This window comes from Orbicella faveolata, unplaced genomic scaffold, assembly GCF_042242905.1.
Source record: "Orbicella faveolata isolate gen_17 unplaced genomic scaffold, um_ofav_v1 contig_2, whole genome shotgun sequence".
Lineage (NCBI taxonomy): Eukaryota > Metazoa > Cnidaria > Anthozoa > Scleractinia > Merulinidae > Orbicella > Orbicella faveolata.
In genome coordinates, this window is record NW_028301547.1 from 10,804,106 (window position 1) to 10,828,862 (window position 24,757).

Below are 24,757 nucleotides of genomic sequence, written 5' to 3' on the forward strand. Positions count from 1 at the left end.
TCCGTCAACTGCACGGCGTATTTCTGCTTGCATCTATAGCTTCGACAATCACATCTTTTAAAAAATCTCTCCCTCGGTTTTTGGTGTCTTCGATTCCCATACAAATCACCCATTTTGATACTTCGGTTATAATAGAGACCGCTATAGTGGCGACGAAACTGCACAGAACTGAAAATTACATCTGTTCAAATCAAGTTTATCAGTCTTCGCCTATCAACCTTCTGTCATGCTAATTCGAATTCGACGACGACTTATTGAATGACACACGCATTGTACGTTCTTGTTTATATTAAAATACAAGTGGGTGAACCACAGTACAATTTCTTCACCTACAAATTTTACTTTTAATGCCTCCTAACCTTAACGAGGTCTATCAAATTCTCATGTTGAAACGAACCGCGTGATTCCCAGGGTGATAACATATAAAGTTACAATATCTGATAAGTAATACGAATTTAGTCGCTGACCATTAATCAAATCACTCGACAGTATTAACCCATTAGCAAGAAAAAACATAATATAATTTTATCAGTGTTTTATTTTTTGTCTGTCATCTTTTCTACTCATGTATTGAAGATGAGGAACGAAAAATTGAACTTTTACTAATCGGAGAAAAAATATCTTGCTTGAGAAACTACCCTAGGCCCTTTAATTTTAACTTCAGTTTTGTCTTCCGCGAATAACATCGCCGAGACTTACTCGACTGAACCCTCACTCTTACGCAGAGGTTCGAAAAGATTATTATGGAAAGCCGCTGTGCGAGGTGAGTGAGGCGCAAAGTCGAACTCGATATCATGGCCGCTTAGATGATCCATTACGCTCGTTCCCGGTGTTAAATGACCGAGAGAATATAACGTAAAACTACGGATATTTTCGGGAAGGACCAGCTAACGTTGAGAAATTCCTGGTCAAAGAATCTAGTCAATCAAAGTCATGTGTCTCCACTGCCTTTTTACCTCGTACCAAGACCCCGCCGTTTAACAAGGACAAGCAGCTCTGGGGACTACTGCTTCACTGTTACAGCAAGCCAAACTAAAGAATAGTTGGTAGAGGGTTCCCCTCTATCAACTAAACCCAAACCAATCCTGTGGAGGTTAAACTCTTTTCTTGTGTTAACAATAAATGATAAATTCGTATGGCTGCTGGCCGCGGCGCCGCGTGAGTGAAAACGCTCTACACAATGAGGGCAGAGCAGCGACTACTAATGATCCTACGCTGCGAGCAGTCTCTGTCTTTTCCTAGCGTGCTATGAGTTTCGTGTCCTAGTGTGTGACTCGCGTGCGATGAGCGATCAAGCGGCCGAGCCGCAAGCGAGTCACGAGAAGCGCGGCCGCGGAGGAAAAGGAGCATTGCCTCCTCGTTTCTTTCCCTCATTTGCATAATCTTTACTGAGTCTTCCAGGAACAAAAACCGACTACTCTTACTGTCATGATCCACGAGGGCGGGAGGGCATGACCGCAACCTAATATCATGTTTCCTTTCTGTTAAGGCTGGCTTCCATATGATCGCTAAGATGGCAGCCAAAAAACGTTCAGCGATCGCAGCGACAGACTCTTCAGTTTTATCTCAATGATCGTAGCGTGCATACGGAAACGCACGTGAAAGCTAAAGTGAGCGAATAAAGCGCAAGCGCGAACGACAAGAGGATGATGGGAGAGGCGAGCAAGCGACGCGAACTCACCCCCTACCCTGTCAAGTCTCACTTTTGCGCTGGCGTCCAGTCCTCTCGCGATTCTACCCTCGCGTTCAATGATCGAATGAAACTACGAGAAAATAGAGGGCTGTGAACGGTCTAGGAAACCGGTAGTCATCGGGATCGCCATTGCAATGTAGCAATTGCAACACAACTTCACACCAGCCTTTTCGATGCTGTTTTCTGTGATCCAAGCTGCATGACCTAATTAATCATTTTCGATAGCGCAGGTCCACATCAGGACTTAACGTATTGCCAATTCCTCTACCTGCTTCATCAAATATGTACGTACGTACGTACGTATGTATGTATGTCTACTCTCGGGGAGACAGTGCTTATGAATGCTTTTAAAAACGGCACCACACAACAACAGAGACTCCAATTATAGTAAATCTTCTGATTTATATTTTTATTTCATTATGCTCGGTACTTTCCAGCATTGAAGGTTGTGTTACCCATTACTTCGCCTTGACCGTTTCATTTCTTGATTAAAAACAAAATTACCTAGAAACCTAAAGTTTTTAAATCTACTTTCTTTCCCGTTTAGGTATCCTGCAAATGCAGAAGGATTTGCCCGTGTTGTGACAAAACAGCGCACAAAAATTCATCTGCGATTAGGCATGACACTAAGCAGTTCCAATATAGTGGATTGAAGATTGAATCTAATGTCAAAAAACACACTAAAATATCATTTAATCATATCCGTGGAATCCAAAGCATTTCGTCTTTCCTTTTACACAGCATCACTGGAAACATGGCGCCACTCTGAAAACAGCGAAACTGAAAATCAGAAATTCCATCCGCAGAGTCGCACAGTTACTGACATGTGGACAAACAAGGATATTCTTTCTTGAGTGGGAAAACGGGCAAAGAAATGCTTTTATACGAGAAAATTCTGCTGCAAAGGAATATGCCACTTCAAAACGAGGCAACGACGTGGACTGAGCATGCGCAACCCTGTTTTCCCGTTGACCAAACGGGAAAAGATTTGTTACGTAAGAAATGATTCTGAGAAAAAATAAATCAAAATAGTTAGCTCAGGAATCGCACGTGACTGGATTAACAGTCTTGTAGTCAACAAAGAGCAGTACCTCAGTTGAAGGCTTTGTGGAATTCACTGACTTCCTTTCCTTCTTCGACAACGGTGACGGGTTGACAAGGGTTAGCACTGCCTTTTAGGTAGTTCTGTTGGAAGAAAAACAAAACAAGCACACACGATAAAAAGATGAGCGCAGAAACAACTTTTGAAAACGTAGCTGTAATAGAAACAGAGCAAAAAAAAACCTACGAACGTTTAAGGCTGGTTTTCAGTGTTGTCTAAGCAACATACACTGACGTAATTACTGCTGTTGAGTCAGTAACGACGTTTGTTTGGAAATTTTCCCAACAACACTGTTATAGGTGTAGAGAATAAATGGCGGGACTACGAAGTCGAATTTCAAATAAAAGCCAACGCTGCTTGCTTGCTTGCTGTTTAAGGATGATTTTCAGTCCGTACTGCGCATTCTTGAGAATTTGTTTCCGTTTTTTTGTTTATGAACATTTCGCAACAACTTACATGCGGTAAATTCCAAGTTTCATGTCAACCGCCATTATCGATGCGAAGCTTTTATGCTTCGTTCTTTCTCATATCACTTGATGAAACAACTTCGCAGCTATAAAAATCAATGAAGCTGTTGGAAAAAGAATTTGAAAGGCCTCAAAGATAAGGGATGTGGTTCATAACGAATAACAACGATTCGCATTCCACCGAGTGAGAGCTTATGTTTATAAACATTAGGGTGCCGAAACTGCGCAGTAAGGACTGGAAATCATCTTAAAATTGAGAGTATGCGAACAAACCCACTTACATGGGCACGGCTCAAGCCATTCTTTTTCTCGTCATGACTGGCACCTCTACCAATCCACACAAAGCAATGTTTTCCAGAATCCAAGATGAAAACTAAAAAAAAAATATTCTACGTGTTAGAAACTTGCAGACTTAAAGGTATACAGCACAGGCAGTCCACGTTCTAGATTCTTTAGGTCCTCGCGCAACGCTTACGACCCAACAACAGCTATGCTAACAATGAGAATACTCGAGAAATCGAAGAGTTAACGATTTGTGTACGAGTCGTTCATGACTTGCTGAAGGAAGCAGTGTTGTGTTACAGGTGGCAAGTTTGAGTGCTCAACAAAAGTTGTATGAAGTTCAGAATGACGATGAATTTAAACGCTTAATTAATGTAGCAAAACTCTACTCCTTCCTCTTCACAGCTGTTCTCTGTTGTGGTTGTGGGGGATTTTCTCATTTTCTGTCATTTCAGTCTTCCTATAAGGTAGAAATTTTCGAATTTGCTAAAACTTGTAAAACGAAGAGGGGTGGGGTGGAAACACACCGTCCTCACTCTTCAGTTCACTCTTTGTTACCGCCTTCCCGCGAGCAACTTCAGTAAATGTCATCTGGGCGGATTCATCTGACAGCCTGTCAATCAAACGAGTCAAGCGAGGTAAACAACTTGTTTATTCAAAATAAATTCAAATTCAAGACCGTCTTAAATGCACTAGTTTTGTCTGGGGAACATTTCTAAGAAAACTATCGCGAAACTCCAGAGCTTACACGGAGATAATTTTCCACGAGCAGTCATTCACCAGTAACCTGCGTCCAGACACACCTATTTCATTAGTCAATAAAAAAATTCTCGATCGAGATTAGTTCTCCGCACGCCTACTTGTCACGTAATTGGTGCGCGATCACGTGGAGGTACAATCACATGTATCCAATTTAGACTTTTTGTAATTAGATAACTGCATGTAATTGGATACCTTCAGCACTCGCACGTCAATTACATGAGCTTAAATGGCTTCCTTTTTAATGTTCCCTACAGTTTTACAACTTATACTAAAAACTATGAGTTCTTCGCTCAAAAGAAGTTCTTAAAAGACTTTTTTAATCTCGAAATTTGTTATTGATGCGATTATTAGTAATTGAACCTCGAATCGTACAATTCAGGGAGTAATCGCGCTCATAATTTCAGATCGGCCTCTCGCTGTGCGCTCCTCAGATTTTGAAATAACTCCCCCTATTACTCCCTGAATTGTATTCCACTTTCCTCGTTCCAATTACTATTACTTCACACGCATGTTATGTCACCAGCACAGAGAAATACGGTGAGCTGATGAGCGGCTCAGTGGTTGCCGAGGAACGCCGAAGGGCCCCGGCTTTATAAAATAGCTCCTTCATCCTGAAGATTTTATAAACTAACCTGAACAATACTTTTTCAAACTGACCACCAGCATCAGTCTGTAAGGAAGGAAAAGTCTATTCAGAAACGTTTATAAAACGATTGATGGACTAAGTATAGACAAGGTATATATTCAATGTTCACAGAAAATACAAGGGCGGCGGCGGGATAAAGACGATGTTGAAACCACTTACAAGCCCGAATGGAATTGACCACCAATAATGTAACGCCTGGTTACGAGACCAATGTTGAGGTGCGGCTCCTGTAAAACATACATGGGCCGACAACCGGAATACAAGTGGTTTAAAAGACATTTTGAAGAAACACATGTACACCAACTACACGGTATAAAATAAAAGCAGGTTTGAAAGTTTTATTTCGTGCCATGTTTGCATCTCATTCGGCGGGAAAAAACCGCTATGCGCTTCACGCATCACGTGGGAGAAATCAGCACACCAATCAGAATGTGGCTTCCACGTGTGAACAACGTGAAAAGCTCATGTGAAGAAAATCCCGTTCACAGACCTTCACAGCTTCTTCATTCAGTTGTTCCAACCAAGAAGTTGAAAGAACAGTGAAAGAAACCCTTCTATAAAATGTGAGGGCTGGCGAGGAAACTGAATGAAATTTAAAGCCTCGGGAATGAAATAAGGTCAAAGGAGAAGGTAAGAAACGTCACTTCGCTTTTAAAATGGTTTTTATGACGAGAAATAATAGAAGAGTTAGACTTTTCTCAAACAGAAAGTTTTTTCGGCTAGCATTTCCTTCTCGCGAGTTTTTCAGTTCTTGAAGACTATTATAAATTAGTGTAACTAAAAATACCTTAGGCTTTGATTATCAAATACCCTATTCTCTATTTTCCAATTGCCCATAATTTACTCTGTTTGCCCCCCAAATTTTGCATAAACTATTGTTGTGAAATACTCTTGGGAGGTCTGCATATTCCCAAGAGCATTTCACAACAATAGTTTATACAAAATTTGGGGCGCAAACAGAGTGAATTATGGGCAATTGGAAAATAGAGAATATAAAGTTTAGAAAAGAAATTGGTCAAACATTTGACCGCATTTTAAAGAACTTCTGAGCTCCAAATTTCCTCTTTATGCATCATTTGTCGTGTCTGTAAATGTTTGCCGCGGACTTCTATGTCCGACCTTTTGCTGAAATTAGATTTTATGGAAAAATACCTCACATCATACTATCGTAAATGCCCGTTTTTCGAACCATAAGGAAACGAGAAATTTTAATGATTGCTTAAGAAGTCTTAAGCTTAACTGATAACTGACATTACAGCACTTCCATAAAGACCTTCAGACACAATTTATAACCATCTCGAAAATGGAAAAAGCAAGCTGATACAAACCTTATCTTTAGGTTTTTTGGATCCAGGTTTTCCATCATCAGGGAAAATCTCCAACAGCTCTTCCGGTACGTCACTAACCACGCAGTTATCTGTTGGGTGGGAGTTAAACACTTGATCGATAAAACACCATTTAATACAAGATAAAAGTTAACAATGCAACCATGTAACCAATCAAATTAGCAGCCAATTATATTATATTCATGAAGAATACATAACACTAAATAACAAATTTCGTTTGATTTGGTCTCAGTTGTTTAACTTGAGGATTAACAGGTATATATGTAAGCTTAAATTTAATGAACAACTAACTGTACATTCAGTTTCTTCCGGACATTTATACTACAAAAAAATTACTTAATTAATTAAATACAAAAAAATTAAAAGAAAAAATTAAAATTAAAAACCCACAAAACTATCATAGTACATGACAATTTGTTCCCTTTTGGAACACTGAATTAATTTTGTTTACACCTATAAAAAGAAAGAGCGATCAGTTTGGTGGCAATGAAATGGACATCAGCTACATTGTTACCCTGAAGCAAATGTGCAAAACCAAGCGAAATATCATTGAGCATATTTTTGCACTGAAGCTGATCTGTTATGATGAAATAATGTCTGTGAACCGAAAAAATGTCAGCTCTACCAGCCGGATAAGACACTTTGAAGTACCTAGTTCTGACAGAAACGACCCACAATTGATCTGGGGAAAAATTACAATCAAATGCAAACAGGTGAAGTTGCCAATGGATTTTTCTCTTGTCAAGCACTACTGGTAAAAAAACATGCAACTTCATCTCACGTCATGCCTCCTCTCTGTCAAGGATTTTCATCTTACATTATTTTGTGTGCCAAAGAATGTTTGATTTTGTAGTTGGATCATTTAACAAGAAGTTGGCAGTTTAAGAAAATAGTAACCAAACTTTTCCATACATTTTAATTCTTAAACAATGAAAATTGGAATACTATTTTTCAATAAGAAAATACTGGAAAAAAGAAAAGAAAAGAAAACAATGATGAAATAAAATTGAAGAAAATAATGTCCATAGTTTACCTACCCTCCACAAAATATTAAATTTTGTTTTTTTGTTATTCAAAGTTTATCTTATCTAAAGGTGTCTTTCACCCACAAAGATATTTAATACATTAATTTCCAAGGGTATTTAAATTAGACATTATGAAACTTGATAAAACTTCCGGTCTCTTATAAATTACTGAAATTTAGGAAAAATCTGAAATTTACCCAAAACCTCTATGCTTGGTTTGCCACCTCGATCAGACTAAAAGACAACAACACAAAGCGTCATAAACCAGGTTTGATAAAAAAGAACCCAGTTTGGCATGATACAATACACTCTCCTTTGATAATCCACAAATTGGGCATAATTGAAACATGACAATATTATTATTTCAGGATGACCCTGAGGATACTTACTCTCAATTGGTTGGCATGTTTCCCTGCTTCAAACCTCTCGTTTTTGTTACTGTCGTCACCATTCCACTACAGAAAAAATTGATATGCTAAGTGGATATATCAAGGGGCATTCTTAATCAAGAAAAATTAGCAAAAGCTGCAAGAGTCAACAGGAGTTTAATTAGCTTGTAAAGTGTTCTCACCATCTAAATAATTATAATATCAAAAGGTTTGGTGAATTACTGTAATTTCCAGGGGAAGAATTTAGTCATTGAAGCCTGGGGGGCCTCCAAAATGAAAAGGTTGGGAATGCTCTTCATCCCTTCATAAATCAAGGATTCTGGTCTCATTTGTGGTGTTCATGATGAAACACCACTATTTCTTTCTGTCAAAGCACTCAAAGAAATAATAATCAAAAAGCTTTTAATTCCGTTTTCAGGCTCAAATTCCAGTCTACTAGAGTGGACTCCTTTCCTGAACAGCAGCTGCTAAGCAAGCCTACTCCATTTTAAGTGGCAATCTTCACCATTGCAGTCCCACTTTGTTATATCCATCATGACTATGGGCACTCTCCCTTCAACCAAAACTTCCAGTGTGAATTTCCAGAAATTTCCTGGGGCAAATGGAACATAATTTTCTGGTTGACTGCACCTGAGTGGAAAATGTTAAGCTGCACTTTCGTCTGCTTGGAAGTTTTCAATGACTTTGATGTTAAAATCTCAAAAATAGAAGCAAACAGACCACTGGTATGCTGACAACGCGACTTATACAAACCACTACAGCAGCGAAAATGTCGCAAAAAATCGTCCCCATTTCAAACATTTAGGAATTTTTGGTTAAACGGAAAGCATCCTATGTTTATGACATGAGAGTTTCTGTATGGCTACAAAATCAGATGAATATGTGCACTATGCGTTTTCACTATACCTGATAAATCTTCAGTCCCAAGTCAATCAGGAAAACGTCATCATTATTCAAGTAATCTTTCTTCAACTTCACTTCCTTGATCTGCACCTTGTTCTGCAGAAAGTGATAAGTTATGGTTAATTGTTTAGTTCCATAAGATATCCATAACCAATGCAACCCAAGGAAGGCCACAGGAACTCTACATACTTTACAATACAACAGTTGACAGCTGGCTTAACACCTGCAAAACTAACATTCATAATACTGAAGCATTTCACCTTTTCCCCAAACACATGGAGAAGGCGGGGAGTATACTTCTTAGCTTCTACATGACGGAAACCTGATTCAGCCCTGCAAGACAAATTATCTACATATTGGTAAAAATGCCTATGAGATTCGAATGATTTTGGAGTATTCATTTAGATTTGCATAGTCATCAACAGAAGATTTACCATCAAAAGAAAATAACTTCAACAGACCTGAAAAAGTGCACGATACAGCACACTGATATATGATATGCAGCATTATGTTATTATGCAGTTTAGTGGTACAACCCAGGAGATGTGAGTGGAAGCCAGCATAAATCTTATAAGATTGGGGTCACATGATCAAACTTCCTGGTATTGCTGATGATCTGGGTGGCAAAGTTTTATAAAGCTGTAGTAGATATGTAGTTGCTGCATATGACAAAATGGATGAAGACCGGCAGGGTAGCGTAATGGCTATATTTAATCATGTGAGTAGAGATTTTATCAATCCCAGGTGACTTGTTTTATGCATTGACCAAATAATTTTGGCAACTTGTGAGCATTCCATGGTCTTCTAAAACTCACTAATAATTCATCAAGTTAAAACTCCTAGCTGAATAGGCCCTTGGACCCCAATTTGCGACTGGCCGGTCACTCACTGAACCCTAACTTAAACCTTGATTCACTGCATGCCAAGAATGAATTTTATTACCAGGGTAATGAATCAAGAAAATTGATATCTCCCTAAACATAAAACCAAAAAAGCAATGCAGCTCCATTTTAGGCAATAACACTTGGACGTGTCTGATACTTGGTTGTTTCCCCGAGTATAATTTTGACAGAAAAGCAAAACGACTGTGTGAAAGTTCAAAAATGTTTGTTTGAACTTGAAGCCTGTTCCAGGCATTCACATTGAGACAAGTGTCAAGATTAAGATTGCAGCAGTAGAATATTTCCACTTCCAGTTCTGTTATTTTTTGTTTGAATTTTTTGTTTGAATAAAAGAATTGGAAAAGCATGACATCAGTTAAAAGGTCCATTTCGGATATCAGTTTGGATAAAAATCTCTCTGTAAGCTCTCCTGATTTATTATCATTATTGTAATTTGCGAAAAAAAGTCTCACAAATGGTCAAATGTGAGTAGCGAACAAATGGTGTTGGCATTGACCCCAACTGTTTACACGGTTTTAGATCAGTTTAAAAACCGTCCTTGTACTAAAATATAAAATATCACCTTGCACTAAAATACTTCAATAAGTTCTACTAATTTATTAGTAACTGAAATTCGTGAAATTAAAAGAAACTCATGAAAGAACGGTCAAATGTGAGTAGTGGACAAATGGTGTTGACATTGACCCCAATTGTTTACACTACTGGCCTTGGTGGTAACTCAACTAAAATTAGAGCAAACTTATAAAAACCAAGAAAATGAAAAGATATGGTGTGGAAAAAGTATCAAAATAATCTAATAAGGCTGTTCATTTCTATGGGAAAACGAGATTTTAAATCAACACCTGCTTCAACCAAGAATTTGAAAGAATGTGTGATGCGTGACGTAATGGCCGGTGACAATCAGTGATCAGTGCCGGAGTAGAGTAGAAGTCAAAAGCAAACCAAGGCTTGAAAGATTTTCTGATATTTTAGTGTAAAATAAGTCTCATCAAATTCTCCAAATGTTAAAACTCAATAAATCTAATCAGGTAATGTCAAAAAGGTCGCTGAGAAAATTAAAACCGCATTTCAGTTAATGGACAAGATGTTGAATTTTCAGCTATTTTCTCGCATTTTTTGTTCTTCAAAATTATGAGTGCCCACAACTTTTAATACAGATATTTGTAGCTTAGGCTTAGTTCATTACGCTAAGAGTCATCATTCATGTAGAGGTCCCACTTTTGAAAAAGATCTGTTTGTTTAGAGGCTATGTCAGCAAAAATGGCAAAGACATTTTTTAGAACATCAGGATGAAATGTCATAACTTTGCTTGTGTTTAAGACAAGCAAATAGGTTTTAGTTTTGTGGAAAGAGGAAAGAATTATTCAGTAATTCTGAAAGAATTACATTGTTTCATTTAATGTGCGAATTTTTGAGCAAGCATAACGTAACCCCTAACTTTCCGAGTTTCAATTTTCGGTTTTATGTGGTTTTCAAGGTACCTACAAAAAAATTCATCAAAAATAGAGAAAGTGAATTTGTCAAAATGAAGGCAATTTTTGTTCATTGCATATGTTGCTTGACTTGTGTAGAAAAAATGAAGGCAATCCATTTTCCACGAAAATTTGCGTGGTTGGTTCTTACACAGACACGCTCTTACAGTGTGTTTACTGAAACTGTGGCCACTCAGACGATGAAAACCAATCACATGACAGAACTGAAACAATATTTTCCAACATTTTCAAATCCAGTCAATCAAATGTCCTATTTTCAAATCCAGCCAATCAAATGTCTGGAACAACACAATGAAATCTCAACTTGTTTGTTGTGATGCATACGTGACTACGGTGTTGCTTAATAAAATATTTGTCAAGCTCAAACCATTAGTGCTTTCACCTGATTGCGTGTTTAAGAAGAATTGAACTATATGCTGTACTCTCTATGGGGTCATTGGTTGGTTTAGAAAATACATGAAAAGAACAGCTGCATAAGAGTGTCACTTGTAAATATATGTCAGCTTTATATATGGCCAGCAGAGCATGTGGTGTAAGGTCTGAATATTGGCATGGCTTTTCAAAAGAAACCCTTCAAAGGGTCTCTGAGTAGTTTCTCATGTGTGCAAGTTCGAAATGTATGAATTGGAAAGGGATTATTTTCAATGTAACTGAAAGGAGCTGAAAGCAAACTTCAAGCATCACAGGAGAATTGAAAAGTTAATGTGAAACAAAAGAGGACTTGAAACTTGAATAATTTGCTGGAAATATATTCAAATTTTCTTGTGACGCCATCGTCTTTTGGTTTTGCCTGAGTGATTTTACACACTGAGGCTTTGATACTACAACTTGGAAAAAAATTTGTTTGAATTTTCGATGTTATTACAGAAAGGGAGTTCAAACTCCTAAAATTAATGTTTAGCTGCCGAGACAGTGAACACATATATTTTAGTTTTTCTGCGAGTAGTGAACTTCACGATCGGCTGCACTATAATGACAACTGAAAGCTGTGTAAAAATAGAAACAGGAGCAGAATTCATTTTGTAAAAAAGTATCGAAATCTAATATTCAACAATTTTACACAAAAACTGCAAGAACGGCATTTTGTGTGGCCGTATGTTCACAGTGGGAAATCTAATTTCATCATGCTTGTAAAAGATGTAAAATCTAAAGCCATAAAGTAACATGTCGCGCAAGCATCACAATGAACAAGTTGAGATCCATTGTTTTGTACCGGACATTTGATTGGCTGAGTTTGAAAATGTCACAATCTATATTGTTCCAGTTCTGCCATCTGACTGGTTTTCATTGACTGGGTGGCCCCAGTTTCAGTACTGTAATAGCTTTTATTATATGATAAGTCGTAGTACTAGTTTTAGTGTTAATATAAGCTGCATAAGTTGTATTAGTAGAAATAGTGCTCGTGGTAGATTGCTTATAAATTGTAACTTTTATATCTAGGTTAGACATGGCTCGATGGAAGAGCATATTTTGTATGAATTTGATACCATGTATAAATAAAGCTTATGATGATAATATGACTCAGAATCTATTGGTATTTTGCAAAACTGGTTGCTGGGAAGAGGGTGGTCGCAACTGTAGGTTTGACTGTGTTATTATACTTCTCTAACAAACTTTTTATGTCTTTTTTATTTGCCATGCACCTCAACTGGAAGCCTAAGTGACCAATTGTATCAAGTTTTGAATGCTAACAGGTCGTGACCTATAAATCCTGTTCAACTACGGAATGTTTTAATAGTTCCAACTCTTTCGAATATTTCGCTCTTGTACAAATTTGACATTAGAAGTCTGTTGAATCCATGTGTTTCACAGAGTTCAGTTCTAATAGCGCTTGTCCTAATGAAATAAAAATTGTGTTGCTGCTTTGTGATCTGAGTACAAAGTCTAAGGCTGGATGATTTGACTAGTTGTTGGTTTTTATTAATCTCTTTATATTAAAAAGAATTCTAGCAAAGGTTGCTGTAGAAGTTGTTTCATAAACAAGCCTGTGGTTAAGTGGTTTGTACAGAAATGTACGCATAGAAATTACATGCAAGGTTAAATTTAATTTCGCAAGGTAATTACCTGCCATTAAACTTGCTGGTTACAAGACTGCGCTTCTAGCGAATTCTTGTTTATTGCATAGTGGTCAAACTATAGTTAAAGAATTATCGGTAACTTAGAAAGCTACTCTTGAACCTGAAATTTAAGAAATTTTGGTATATTTTTGTTTTCTTTGATCAAGTGCTATGGTTAAATGTAACAGAAACTTTCAAGGGCTCAACTATTTTGAGTAATCAGTATTTGCCTGCAGTTTGAAAGTGGCAATGCTTCTGACTTGATGATGACCATTTGGATCCAAATGAGCCGTTTAAGGTTACCGTCTACCTTCAGGGGTGTCTAACATCCAAGCGATGTAGCACGACTGGTTTAAGCTGTAGATACCTAAACCCCTATATCAAATTAAAGCTTAAAGAGCTGGCTATCAAACCATACCAAAAATTTTGAAATAAAACGAACTTCCGATTTTTTCATGGTCACTAAATGCGAGCATCCTAATCACCTTTTGGAAGCTACAAGTCAAAGCGAATTTTGTTTTTCGCCAATGTATTTTTTCCCTCGGTTTCAGGACAAAAAGCGATAGAAAAGCGTGTCTGCGTTTTGCCATATTCAATTGCAGTAAAAAGTTAGAACATTTTCAAAATAGGATCTAAAAAATGTGAAGTGATCGTACAAAAATTGCTCTCAGAGAAAAAATATTTCGAAATACATAATTTGCAGATACCTTTTTGTTTTTGTATATGTTAATCTAGCTACTGTCTAAATTTGAGGGCAATCAAACAAATCCCCTTTGAGTTGTAACTCTTTAAAGTGTCTGCTTCAAGTGAAAAAATTTATTTGAGAAAAAAGCGCTAAGAAAAATCTCTTGCTTCGCAAATAAACTCCGCCCACAAACGCCTTCAACTGGGTTCTCAGATCACTGAGCCAATCAGCATTTGGAAAATTTACTACCATTAACTTGTGGTGAAATTTACGCATGAATCTCCAAAAAACCCTTGTGTTTTGCAATGCGCTCAAGGCAGAGAGAGAATTTTTCTGTAGCTCGGTTTTTCTTGAAGCTGGTCTGGCAAAATGGAGAAGACGAAAAGGGATATGAACGCTAGAGTGGCTGGATGATGAGAACAAACTGAACAAAAGAAAGCGCGGCAGAGCAAATGTGCATGGATAATATTCCAATTGATCTCAATGAGTTGGACGATTCATCGGTATTGGACTCAACAGAAGAGTCCCTGTAAACGTCGCTGTTATCGCTGTCAAGTTCCCAAATTTTTACAGAACCCTTCTCCTCTCTTGACTTGATCTTTTTGCCCGCTTGATACAATAGCTATAGCTTCATCTGCGAGGCCAACTTTCGCTTAACTCACTGATGTGTTTTCATTTGTTCTTCGCTTTTTTGAACTGGTAAACAGAGTTTTCCATGGTCCATGTTTACTTATAACTTAATAGAATTACACCTAATACGAAAAATGCTTGGTTTAACAATGCTGATTAACTAAGTAGCCAGCCAATTCGTGGTATCCATAGAGGTAATATTCCCGCGAAAGTAGTCTCGGTTGATTGCGTACACGTTATAGGGCTGTCAATCAAGAGGGAACTTTTACTTCTAGCCATAATGTAAAACCTCCATTTCTCTGCCAATATTAAGTTTTTTTCAATTTTGTTTTCAGAAATTAGAGATTACTCTTCGACCATTACTTTGAACCAAAAATCCAAATTTGAAGAAAATTGGCAATCTGAAGGTATACTGTAACCTTAACTTGAACAGTTAACATTAAAACAAAAGCAAAGAGTTTATATTGCTTTTCTCTAGCAGTCACCGTCCCAGAAATGCCCAGAGAATTCCCTTCTGTGACACACAATAGGCTCAGTCAAAAATTGAGACAAATATTGTCTCAATTCTTGAGTTTTTATCTAGGCCACACTTTTCGCCCCGGTAACCCAAAACGATTGACCGTGGCAAAATATTAAATGTTTGTGTGTCTGGTTTGATTCACTTAAAATTCATGCTAGTTATTGGACAAATGGCACAGAGGAAAATTGACAGGTGCTAAAAGTCCTTTGTGACAGGATTACCTACAACCTCGAAGGACTTTGAAAAGGTCTATCATCCTAACTGCATTTCACTTACCCTCCCTTCATCTTGGAAATAGCCTTGAAGTAAGACCTAAATCGTTCAGACTCGTAATCCATTACCTCACGATGCTGGACAGGTTTATCATCCAACTATATAAGCAAAAAAATAACACACTTTAATCAAAAGTATGTATTTCCCACGATCCTTCAGAGCATGGAAGGTGCATTTTGCTACATTTAACATGTGCATATTTTTCACCCTTGCTACTATGTTGTGTTATAAGTTGTGCCAATGATAACACATTACAATTAGAGAAAACAACAGACAACTGACTGTTTTACTGGGATTGAATGTTTGTTATGACTATAACTAATTCTTATGTTAAAGTTAGTGTGATAACTGTATATAATTTCTGCTGACTCAGATGTAGACTTAACACAGACTCAAGATCTGCACACAACCCAACATGATGTCCTGTTGTGAGCATCCCTACAGCTAAAGCAACATGAAGTGTTGACTGAGCCATCTTTCTGGAGAAACAGCAACATTTTATTTGACTGTTTACTAATACTATAAAAGCAGAAACTAAGGGTCATTGTTGAGGGACACCACCTCATTTTTCAGTCAACAGATTTTTTTAAAATTTTTACTGCAGTCAGATAATGAGTTACTTGTGTCAGAAATGCAAAAAAAAATTGGGGGTCACTGACTTCATTTCAGAGATAAAGCATGTGGAAAACTATTTTGAAAAAATGGCGCACGTAATTCAGCATGGTCTACAGGGGTTTATAGTTTAAAATATCTAAGGTAAGTCAACGGAGGCATACGACCTTAGTTGTATTTTGTAGAAGTGGGTCTGTTGCCAAAATAATTCTAAATGTTACCAACATTTTCACAAAACTTAACCCTTCAAGAGGCATTTGAAACTGTTGCACAGATAAACAAAGAGCTAAAAGGAACGGATTTCGGTGGTGCATTTTGCAAAAAGTTCAAACTTCTAGTTGATAGATTTTCTTCTTTTTCACTAAACATAGAATATCAGTAGAGAAAATGACCCATCAAAAGAAAAATAGGGGTCACCAAATGTCCAAGATCGTTAAATCCAGGAAAAGCTATAGCAATGGCCATCTGCCCTATCATGGTTCATTTTATTATGTAGAGCGTTCTCATGCATGACGTGGCATGTGAATTTGTGTGTGCAGTAAGGATTCGCAGAAACAATAATATTAGTGCGAATGTCCGTAAAGTATCTTTGCCACACTCACTTATAATACTCACAAAGGTATCAAGTTCAACTGTCTTGTATGCAGCTGTGCCATACTCATCCTGAGTTGAATACTTGCCGATCCAAAAGTGGACATCATAGTCAAGCTCCTAACAAATCAAGCATTGGTTAGTTAACATACGAAATTGTTTCTTTCTGCCAGCATTCTCTGATCTCATTAGCATGAATTTATCAACTGAACAATTAATTTAGTTTAGCATATGTATAGACATTGAATTGATGCAAATGTTGCCACACCAAGCTTGTCTTTCAAGCTTAAAGAGCTTAATTTACAACTTACAATGAATTTGCATTTTCTTCACCCAATTTGTATGTCTAGGTTGTAGTTATGGCAATGGCATAAGCTGAGATTACCCAAACCTGGACGACTAAGGGCTGAGTCTACACTGTCTGTGAGAATATTGAAAGACAGAAATGCCATGCACAGTGTACGATGATTAATGCCATTAAACAGTGATGTGCTACTGACAGAAACAGAACATCCTCTGAAATCAATGTAATGTCCAAAACTGAACTTGAGAAGTTCCAAGACAAGTCTGCATGAACTGCACATACTTGTGTAACAATGATGCAGCGATGCCAACCTTAAAAATTCAAAATATGGGAGATTGCCAATTTACCATCTTGATCTTACAAAAAGTTGTTCTAAGTAGAGCTCCACCAATTCAACCACAAAAATATATCAAATATCAAAACCTCACCCCTAAAAAAGCCAAAAATCCACCAAAATATGTATGGAAAATGTATATTTTAAGTGTTTCCTTTGTATTGTCTGAAAGATTAACTAACCCTTACAGGAGAATGGCTACAAGATTCAGTCTGTATTCAGTATGCTCCTGGAAAATCTGAGGGACTTGACACAGCTGATCATGTGAGGTAATATTGATTAAGGTGTGAGTGACCCTTAATTTACGCTTAAGAGATGGCTCCCAACCTATAGTTTTATAATTGATCAAGAATTAAGGACGAGAGCTTGAGTAATCTGGGTGCACTCAAAGGAACACATCACTATTTTTTGACATGCTATGACGTCAAAATGAACACAAAGAGCAAAACTGACAGTGAATTTTCTTACATTTCCTTTGGTAAAATTCTGTCAAATTTGGCAGACTGGTAATTAATATTTTACTTTGGTTGGAGCTCTTTTTTCAGGGAAATCTAACAGACCAGTTTTTCTGTAGTGGTGAAAGACAAATTTCCAACAATAAAAAAACCTGCCTGCACAAACCCTACTTTTTTCATGTTTAAAATTCGTATCCCACCAGGTTCAATGTACAGAGAATTCAAAATTTTGGAAGACTTCACCACAGGAAATTCAAGAAAATCTCAAATTGAGCCATATGAATGGTTAAAAATGCATTTTAACAGAGATGATTGTATAACACGATAACTTTCAACACTGCTTATTACATTTAATAAGTTTGAGAGGACAGGGTGTAAAAATGAATGCAAACACAGCATTCAAAACACAACAATAGCGTGCTCAACACAATAAATGATTACCATAAGGAGCCATCCTGAAGTATGGCTTATCCATAATCATTTACAGCAACTTGAAAATGAACTTTCACAACTAAATTCAAAATGTTACGATCATCAGTTAAGAACAGAATTTAGTCACAGAACTCTCATGGATCTGTTGCACACATGTAAATGCCACATTTTATTTTTCAATACTTTTTTACCTCACTACTTGGATCCTTTTTGTAAGTGTGAAGAATGACGTACGAGTCTCCTTCAAAAAATTTCCCATAATCTTCCACAGGCCAGTCTACTACCTATGTGGACAAGCAACAACATTCTATATTATACACAGGTAGCAAAGGAATCACAAACAGGGCCGTAGCCAGAAAAGAGTTACGTCTGAGGCAATGTCCACAGTGAAATTCTCTTCCTAGGTATTTGGCAGTATTTTACTTTCTCTCTTCAAGAAAAAAGAGAAACAAAACAAACAAAAGAACACAAATGACTGAGGCAATTAAGTGCCTCGGTTTGCCTCATACTGTCTATGGCCCTGACAACAAACTGTTACGTTAAATGTACTCTGAGGCTAGGGCATTTAAGTGTCACATGAAAGAAGTAGCCAAATTTAACAATTCATAAAAACACCAAAAAAAAATATCAATCCAGTTTGAACTTGTTCACGAAATCATTTTAGTAGGTGTCTCTCTATACTTAAAACCATTTTCGAGTCTGATGAGAATCCAAGTGGGAAATATGGCTTTTGTAGGAATCTAACGTCCAGTCAATTAATATAAAGCCCTTTGGTGCTTTGCTTACCTTTCTTCTGCGTAATTAAGCAAAGGGCTCGATTTGAGAACCTGTATTCCCCCTCTGGAAGTCCAGACCTGAAAAATCACCCACGCCTGGAATTCCAGTCCAATGTGTTCCCCATGCCCTCTGAATTCCAGTCTGTGGACACCCCTCCCCCTCCCCCTTCAGACTTTGGAGATGCTGCCCGTGGTATAGGTATGGATATTTTCTAGAACCACTAAATAGTGGCTTGGGCAGACTGGTCATCAGTGCATTTCACCCAACGTCAGTATCGGTAAAAAGTAGTGAGTCCTCATTACTTGGTCATGGCTTAATGACACTCAACTGGAAAATTATGCCCTACACGACCCGTTATGAACACCTAGTAAATATGGAAAACTTTCACCAAAACAGGTTTCGCAAGCAATAGCAGAAAGTTATTCCAAAATATATTTCCTTGGTTGCCTGCTTTTGATTTTGTCTGTGAAAACAAGCATAACATAGTTTCTAAATGTTACGCTAAATTTAGCTCATTTGGAATGTTTATAATATGACACCATATAAGGTAAAAACTCAGCATTTCCAATAATGAAATCTTCATTAACCTGCACATGACGGAAGGTCAAAATCGCCAGTGAATAATAAGAATTAACATAATCATTGCACAATGGTATGAGAACAGGGTAGAGGACGGCAACTGAAACTATCTGAAACCGCTTAAAGATACAAATAATATTTACAATGACTACTGCATTGTCCTGCTGTTGTATTTGTGATTATGATAATTTACGGACGAGTACGTTTATGACTACCGTATTACCAAATTAACTGTACTATCATTAAACATTCCGAATATTAACATAAAATGTATACTCACCTTAAAGTTGACAATTCTCCAGATCTTTATGCCGACTTTCTGTCCACACCCTTTCCAGGCTTTCTCTGTCATTGCAGAACTTTTCTTAACCTGACGAACGATGGGAATCAAAATTACATCAAACTAGTAAAATGCATAACACACCTCATTCGTCTGCCTCTAGCTATAGTTATAAATTGTGTAAGCTTGACATAATCAAGGAGTATGGAAGGAAGCACTTTTCAGGCGACGAGATATTTCGTTATTTATTATCAAATGTTTTTAACAGCTTCGATTCACGAATGGCTTTTGGCTTGATACAGCAGTCAAGTTTAAAATTATATCGATACATGCATCTGTAAGCGTTAACTACAGCAGTTTAGATTAGCCGGGCGACAGGTTCCAACCGTAACGTTTTACGAAAGAGACAGCTAATTGCACTATTTTAAACAAACTGCTTTAGTTCATTATATGCTGCTATCCCTGAAATTCACCACTCAATACACGTACCACCGGAGAACAGCAGCCATTTTGGAACTAAAGCTTACATTTTTCTCCGTGTCAGAACCGAACAGCGCCAAATTTGAGTCCTTCCAGTCAAACTTTTTAGCCTTCCTAAGTCCTGCCATTTCTCCACTTCAGACCCGTACTTCCAAGAAAACTGTACTATCACAAGTAAAGGTGTTCCCACTGTAGCAAAATGCCAAGCGACCAGTGCTGTTTGTGAAGTATAGTTATTGGTCGACAGCACGCTCTTGTTGATGTTACATAAATATTGTAATTCTATCTACTGTTAATCATTAACATACCATGCACGTCACATAAGGTATCCCCGGTACTGTGACAGCTAATGAACGCTATTTAAAAACTGTGTTCGAAGCAAAAGAAATACAACTTTTATTTCCATGTTTAATTTGAAACAGGGCAGAAAGCACACATATAGCCTAGTGGCCTACGGTACTGGTGGCAGCTTCTAACTTTCAGAGCTTGTAGCGGTCGCTCACTATAGCCAATACAAGCGCCATTTCTCCTCGTTCTTGGTCTTTCTGGCGACAATTAAGACAAAAACATGATCCCAGAGACTTCAGTAGGCTATATCACACTTTTTGATAACAAAGAGAAACGAGACCGACAGTTGAGCTTTTTCTTTACTTTTCAGATGCACGAATTTAGAAAACAAGAGAAAAGGCATGAAAAGTGCAAGTGCGAAGAGAGCGCATATAAAATAGAACACCGTCGGATTTCAGTGGTACATGGTATTTTAATGTATTGTACTTTTAAAATTAATTTAGTAAGTCAGTGTGATTTTCTGGCAATATGGATCATGATAGCTTCTTCCAGGCGCTCAGTTAGTTGGAGTGCAAGGGAAAAAACGGAGAGCAAAAAAATAAAATAAGAGAGAAGCGCTGCGCGGTAAGGCGCACCAAGCCCTTCTCTCCATTTTATTCTCTCGCCGTTTTTCGTGCTGCGTCCCAACTAACTGAACGCCTGGAAGAGGCAAGGATAAGGATGACACGTCCACGTACTTGCCTTTATCGTTACTACGTTAGTCAGTCAATCGGTTGGTTGGTCTGTTAGTTACTCAGCCAGTCGGTCAGTCGTACAGTCGGTCCGCGGTAAGTCAGTCAATCAGTCGGTTGGTCGAACGTGTATAGATTTATAGAAAAAATGAATGGACAGAAGAATGAAAATGATGGATTTTGTGCCTCTTAAAGGCTTAGGAAAATATACCACAAATATATAATAAAAAATAATATAAAGTTAAAATCAAGAGAACAATTCTAGACGCTTTTTTCGTAGTCCTTAGGACTTTTTCAGCTTTACAAGAAGACCACATCTTGCCGTCCACATAGCGTAACATAGACTTTACAGGCTGAATTGTACTAGACTGATTTCGCGTTCTTTTGCTTTAGCTTGGGGCTTATTAGTCAAAGCAGCTCAATTATTTTAGAAAAGTGTTTTATTACGGTTCTTCCTCAACTCCTTAACTAGAATGAGTAAAGGTTAGATTGATCTATCTCATAAAGCTTGAAAACGCTAACGTGATCTATTGGGGGAAGTTGATGTTAACTGAATTTATTCAAAGTGCTTTGCCTAACTGATAAGGATACAAACTGTCATTCTGTCTGACGATCAGACAATCAATACATACATTTCGTTAGTTAAGTCCACTTTGGCAGTTTGGCATCTGTCGCACTCCCTCTCCCTTTCAAAATCGTGATTACGAGCCGGCACACTGCTTTAATCTGTGTTTAAAGACCACTTAACTCTTATAACCTCAGAGAAATTCTTAATTGTATATGCATAAAGTTTAAAAAGTGAGTGGGTCACTGATAAAATGCTTGAAGCAAGACAGTCGAACATTTGACACAAAGTAAATTCAAAATATTTTAAAGTTTATTCAGAAGGCTAACCTTCCATGGTCATGTTATGCCGTCTTTGTTTGACTTTTTTTTACTTACTTATTTATTTATCTATTTATTTTTTCGCAAAGTTCGAAGTTTTCTATCTTACTACTAAACGATGAAGTCGTCGTTAAAGCTATATACCGAGTTTGCACTAAAGGATTGTGGATCATCTGGGTATCATGGCCGTACGAAGCTTGTCAAACTGGGAGTCCAAATTTTACGGAGAAACGTTTCTTTGTGTTCAGTGTTGACCCTTGTGATATCTTTTTTAGATAACGAAACGGGTATTTAAGTAGCTTCATTGTGTTGTTTACTTAGTTACTAGTAATGATAGTTTTTTGCTTTTATAACTTCGTATTCTTGTGCTACAGTACTAACACTGCAGAACGCTTTTACCGACGTGTAAGTTGACCGACTTTATTTGTTCATCTGTAAAGGTGTTCTCCGGATAGTTATCAATATAAACAACGCAAATTGACTTCATCAAGGAGCGCTTAGGTCTTCCACTTCGTTATCAACTAAAGGTTATCAGTAACATATCCTTTTAACCATTGCTAACCGTACCATCATGCAGCATTTGTCTGTTCCTATCGATGGAGGGTTTAAAACTGTTGCAAAGAAGCTTCACAGTTAGACGCCTTTAGTCCGCAAATTTCGCTGTCGTTCTTTCGGTATAATTTCCACATGTCGTGTGTTCTGAATTTAATTGTAAGTAAAGCAGCTAAAAAGGTGTTGTGTCATATTCACGCAGAGCAAAAATAATTCTCAATTCGTCTTGATAACTTTTAATTCAGTTTTCAATTTTTAATTGTTGTTAAAACCGTACACGCGATCACTAATGGTTTTTTTGACAAACCGAAAGATATCGGACAACTTTTGGCACATATAAAAAATTTACAACGGGAAGCACTAACCGTTAATTATAACTTCTATCCCGCAAAGAACAAACACAGATCAGTTGGTGATTAACATGTGTGTTATTAAAACATGCAGGTGGTTTGAAATATCTTGCTAGCGTCTTTCTCAGGTTGAGTCTGTGAACGGCAGAAATAAATCGGTACAGGCGCCCTGTACCAAAACGTTCTAATTAATCCCAGAAATTAGGATATCTGCGTCCGTGAGGATGGTTCGAATGGGTTCGGTAGCTTTGCAACTAGCATGAATCTAAATTCAGAGGTGAATTCAAAACCATCTCGTCGGTATAGTTTCAAAACTATCCTACTCTCAGTACTCACTCGTTTTTCAGTGTCACTTCCGAAAAATTCCAAGTTTGTGTCTTTCCAAAGAAACTTCTTTGCTTTTACAAGGCCTGCCATCACCACAAAGGTTTATCCTTGCTGTTAGATATTGTCTCTCGATGATTGTGTTCTTTATCTGTTTATATAAACAGTAATTCGCACGAGTAATTCCAGCGGTGAGAAAACGATCCAAATATAGCCGATATCCTCGATCGGATTGGTTCATTACAGTTAATAAATAAAACATTCATCTGGAGATGCCTATTCTTGACTCCAGAGCTGCTGTCTAGAAGGTCCTGGGAGGGGAGGGTAGAATGTCTCTAAACCTGGCCTATATAATACTTGCTCATGAGTTTTAGTCCAGACTTCTGTTTGGTATTCAACTAATATTTCAATTTGAACTGGAAAACGAATTTGCTGAATACTTCGATTTCCACTTTTCCCTTGTCAGGTCTGGTCCAATCGGCGCGTAGTTTTTGGCCCGGAAGAGCCATTTCTTAGCAACGCTCAGGAGCTATGGATTGCCAGCTAACTGTGTTGGTTATTTTCGTGATTTTGTAGAAGATTACGTCAGATGCGCTTAACGTAACAGCACAAAAAGATGGAGCATAGGACTGCTGGTGAGCTGTCAATATCAATGAGACACACATATAAAGTAGCGGTTCTGGCGCAGTGATAAGCAAGAGGGCAACATCCGTCCGAAAAAAGCCCACCAGTTCATTCTCTTCAGACTAAAGCTTCGGAGAATGAACTGGTGGGCTTTTTTCAGACGGATGTTGCCCTCTTGCTTATCACTGCGCCAGAACGGCTACTTTATATGTGTGTGAGCATGTCAGGAAAAAGTGTTGAGTGCGCAGCGCCAGAGCCGCGAGCGCTGCGCCAGAGCCATGTGCGCTGCGCAAGAGCCGGGAGTGCTGCGCCAGAGCCGTGAGAGATGCGTCAGAGCCGTGAGTGCGTATTAGTAAATTAGGCGAAAAAGCGGGTCCAGCGAAGCTGCAACGTTTGTAATAAATATGCGCGGATGTGCCCTTCACTAGTATTTACAAAAGTGCGCCAGAAAAATTTTCCTATTGGAGGAGTGCATGCTCAGTGTATACTGCGCCGACATGGCTGCCGCGGTGAGCGTTGCGAACATCAATCTTTCACAGGACTGGAGGGTGAACGATTCGATCGAAAACGTCTTGGAGATTTTCGAAGAAAGCCTCGTCGAAAAAGACTGGCTCGAGATGGGGGTGACGTCGGGCGAGAACCGAGAATATTTGGAAAAGCTGAAGAGCGAAAACTGGAGGCGATTCGACGCGGCAAGAGCGAAATTCGAAGGAGAGCCGCGAAAATTTTTGAATCATCTCAGCGAAAACTTTGAACGACATTGCCATCGACGGCCGGAAAGACCATTGAATATATGGCGAAAAATATCAAGAAAAGAATAGGATGCAAGAGAGAGGAGAGACCCCACATTTGTTGGAAGAGGAGGAAAGGGCCGCGCAGCGCCCCGCCAAGCGAGATGGCGGCGGCCAAAGGAACGAAACGGTTCAAATAGCTGCTTGCGGGCTTACCGAGGCCATTCAAAGCCTCCCTCCAGAGCTTCGTGAG

General features: G+C 38.1%; 1 protein-coding gene across 2 annotated transcripts; it reads right to left on the bottom strand.

Annotated features, from left to right (window-relative positions):
• Positions 1 to 2,075: 2,075 nt before the first annotated feature.
• On the bottom strand, positions 2,076 to 23,301 carry LOC110043896 (gelsolin-like protein 1). Of its 2 annotated transcripts, none has more exons than XM_089289551.1 (15): positions 23,162 to 23,301; positions 19,540 to 19,629; positions 18,095 to 18,187; positions 16,403 to 16,498; positions 15,179 to 15,273; positions 8,876 to 8,948; positions 8,619 to 8,711; positions 7,713 to 7,778; positions 7,521 to 7,557; positions 6,281 to 6,369; positions 4,939 to 4,976; positions 4,072 to 4,157; positions 3,544 to 3,635; positions 2,785 to 2,878; positions 2,076 to 2,458 (listed from the first exon to the last, which is right to left on the bottom strand). In XM_089289551.1, the coding sequence occupies exons 1-14, from the start codon at positions 23,240 to 23,242 to the stop codon at positions 2,786 to 2,788; spliced, it is 1,122 nt and encodes a 373-aa protein (XP_089145677.1). In that variant the 5' UTR covers positions 23,243 to 23,301; the 3' UTR covers positions 2,076 to 2,458; position 2,785. The 2 variants fall into 2 exon arrangements, with proteins under 2 accessions (XP_089145677.1, XP_089145676.1); XM_089289550.1 differs by lacking the exon at positions 23,162 to 23,301 and adding an exon at positions 20,067 to 20,275.
• Between the last annotated feature and the right edge of the window lie 1,456 nt (positions 23,302 to 24,757).

Excerpts from the sequence above, each read along its gene's own strand:
- LOC110043896 (XM_089289551.1), bottom strand. The coding sequence starts at position 23,242 with ATGGCAGGCCTTGTAAAAGCAAAGAAGTTTCTTTGGAAAGACACAAAC. Across the intron at positions 15,274-16,402 it reads CAGTTGAACTTGATACCTTT|TTGGATGATAAACCTGTCCA; the intron begins GTGAGTATTATA and ends TTGCTTATATAG. Across the intron at positions 4,158-4,938 it reads TTTGAAAAAGTATTGTTCAG|GCTGTCAGATGAATCCGCCC; the intron begins GTTAGTTTATAA and ends TTTGATTGACAG.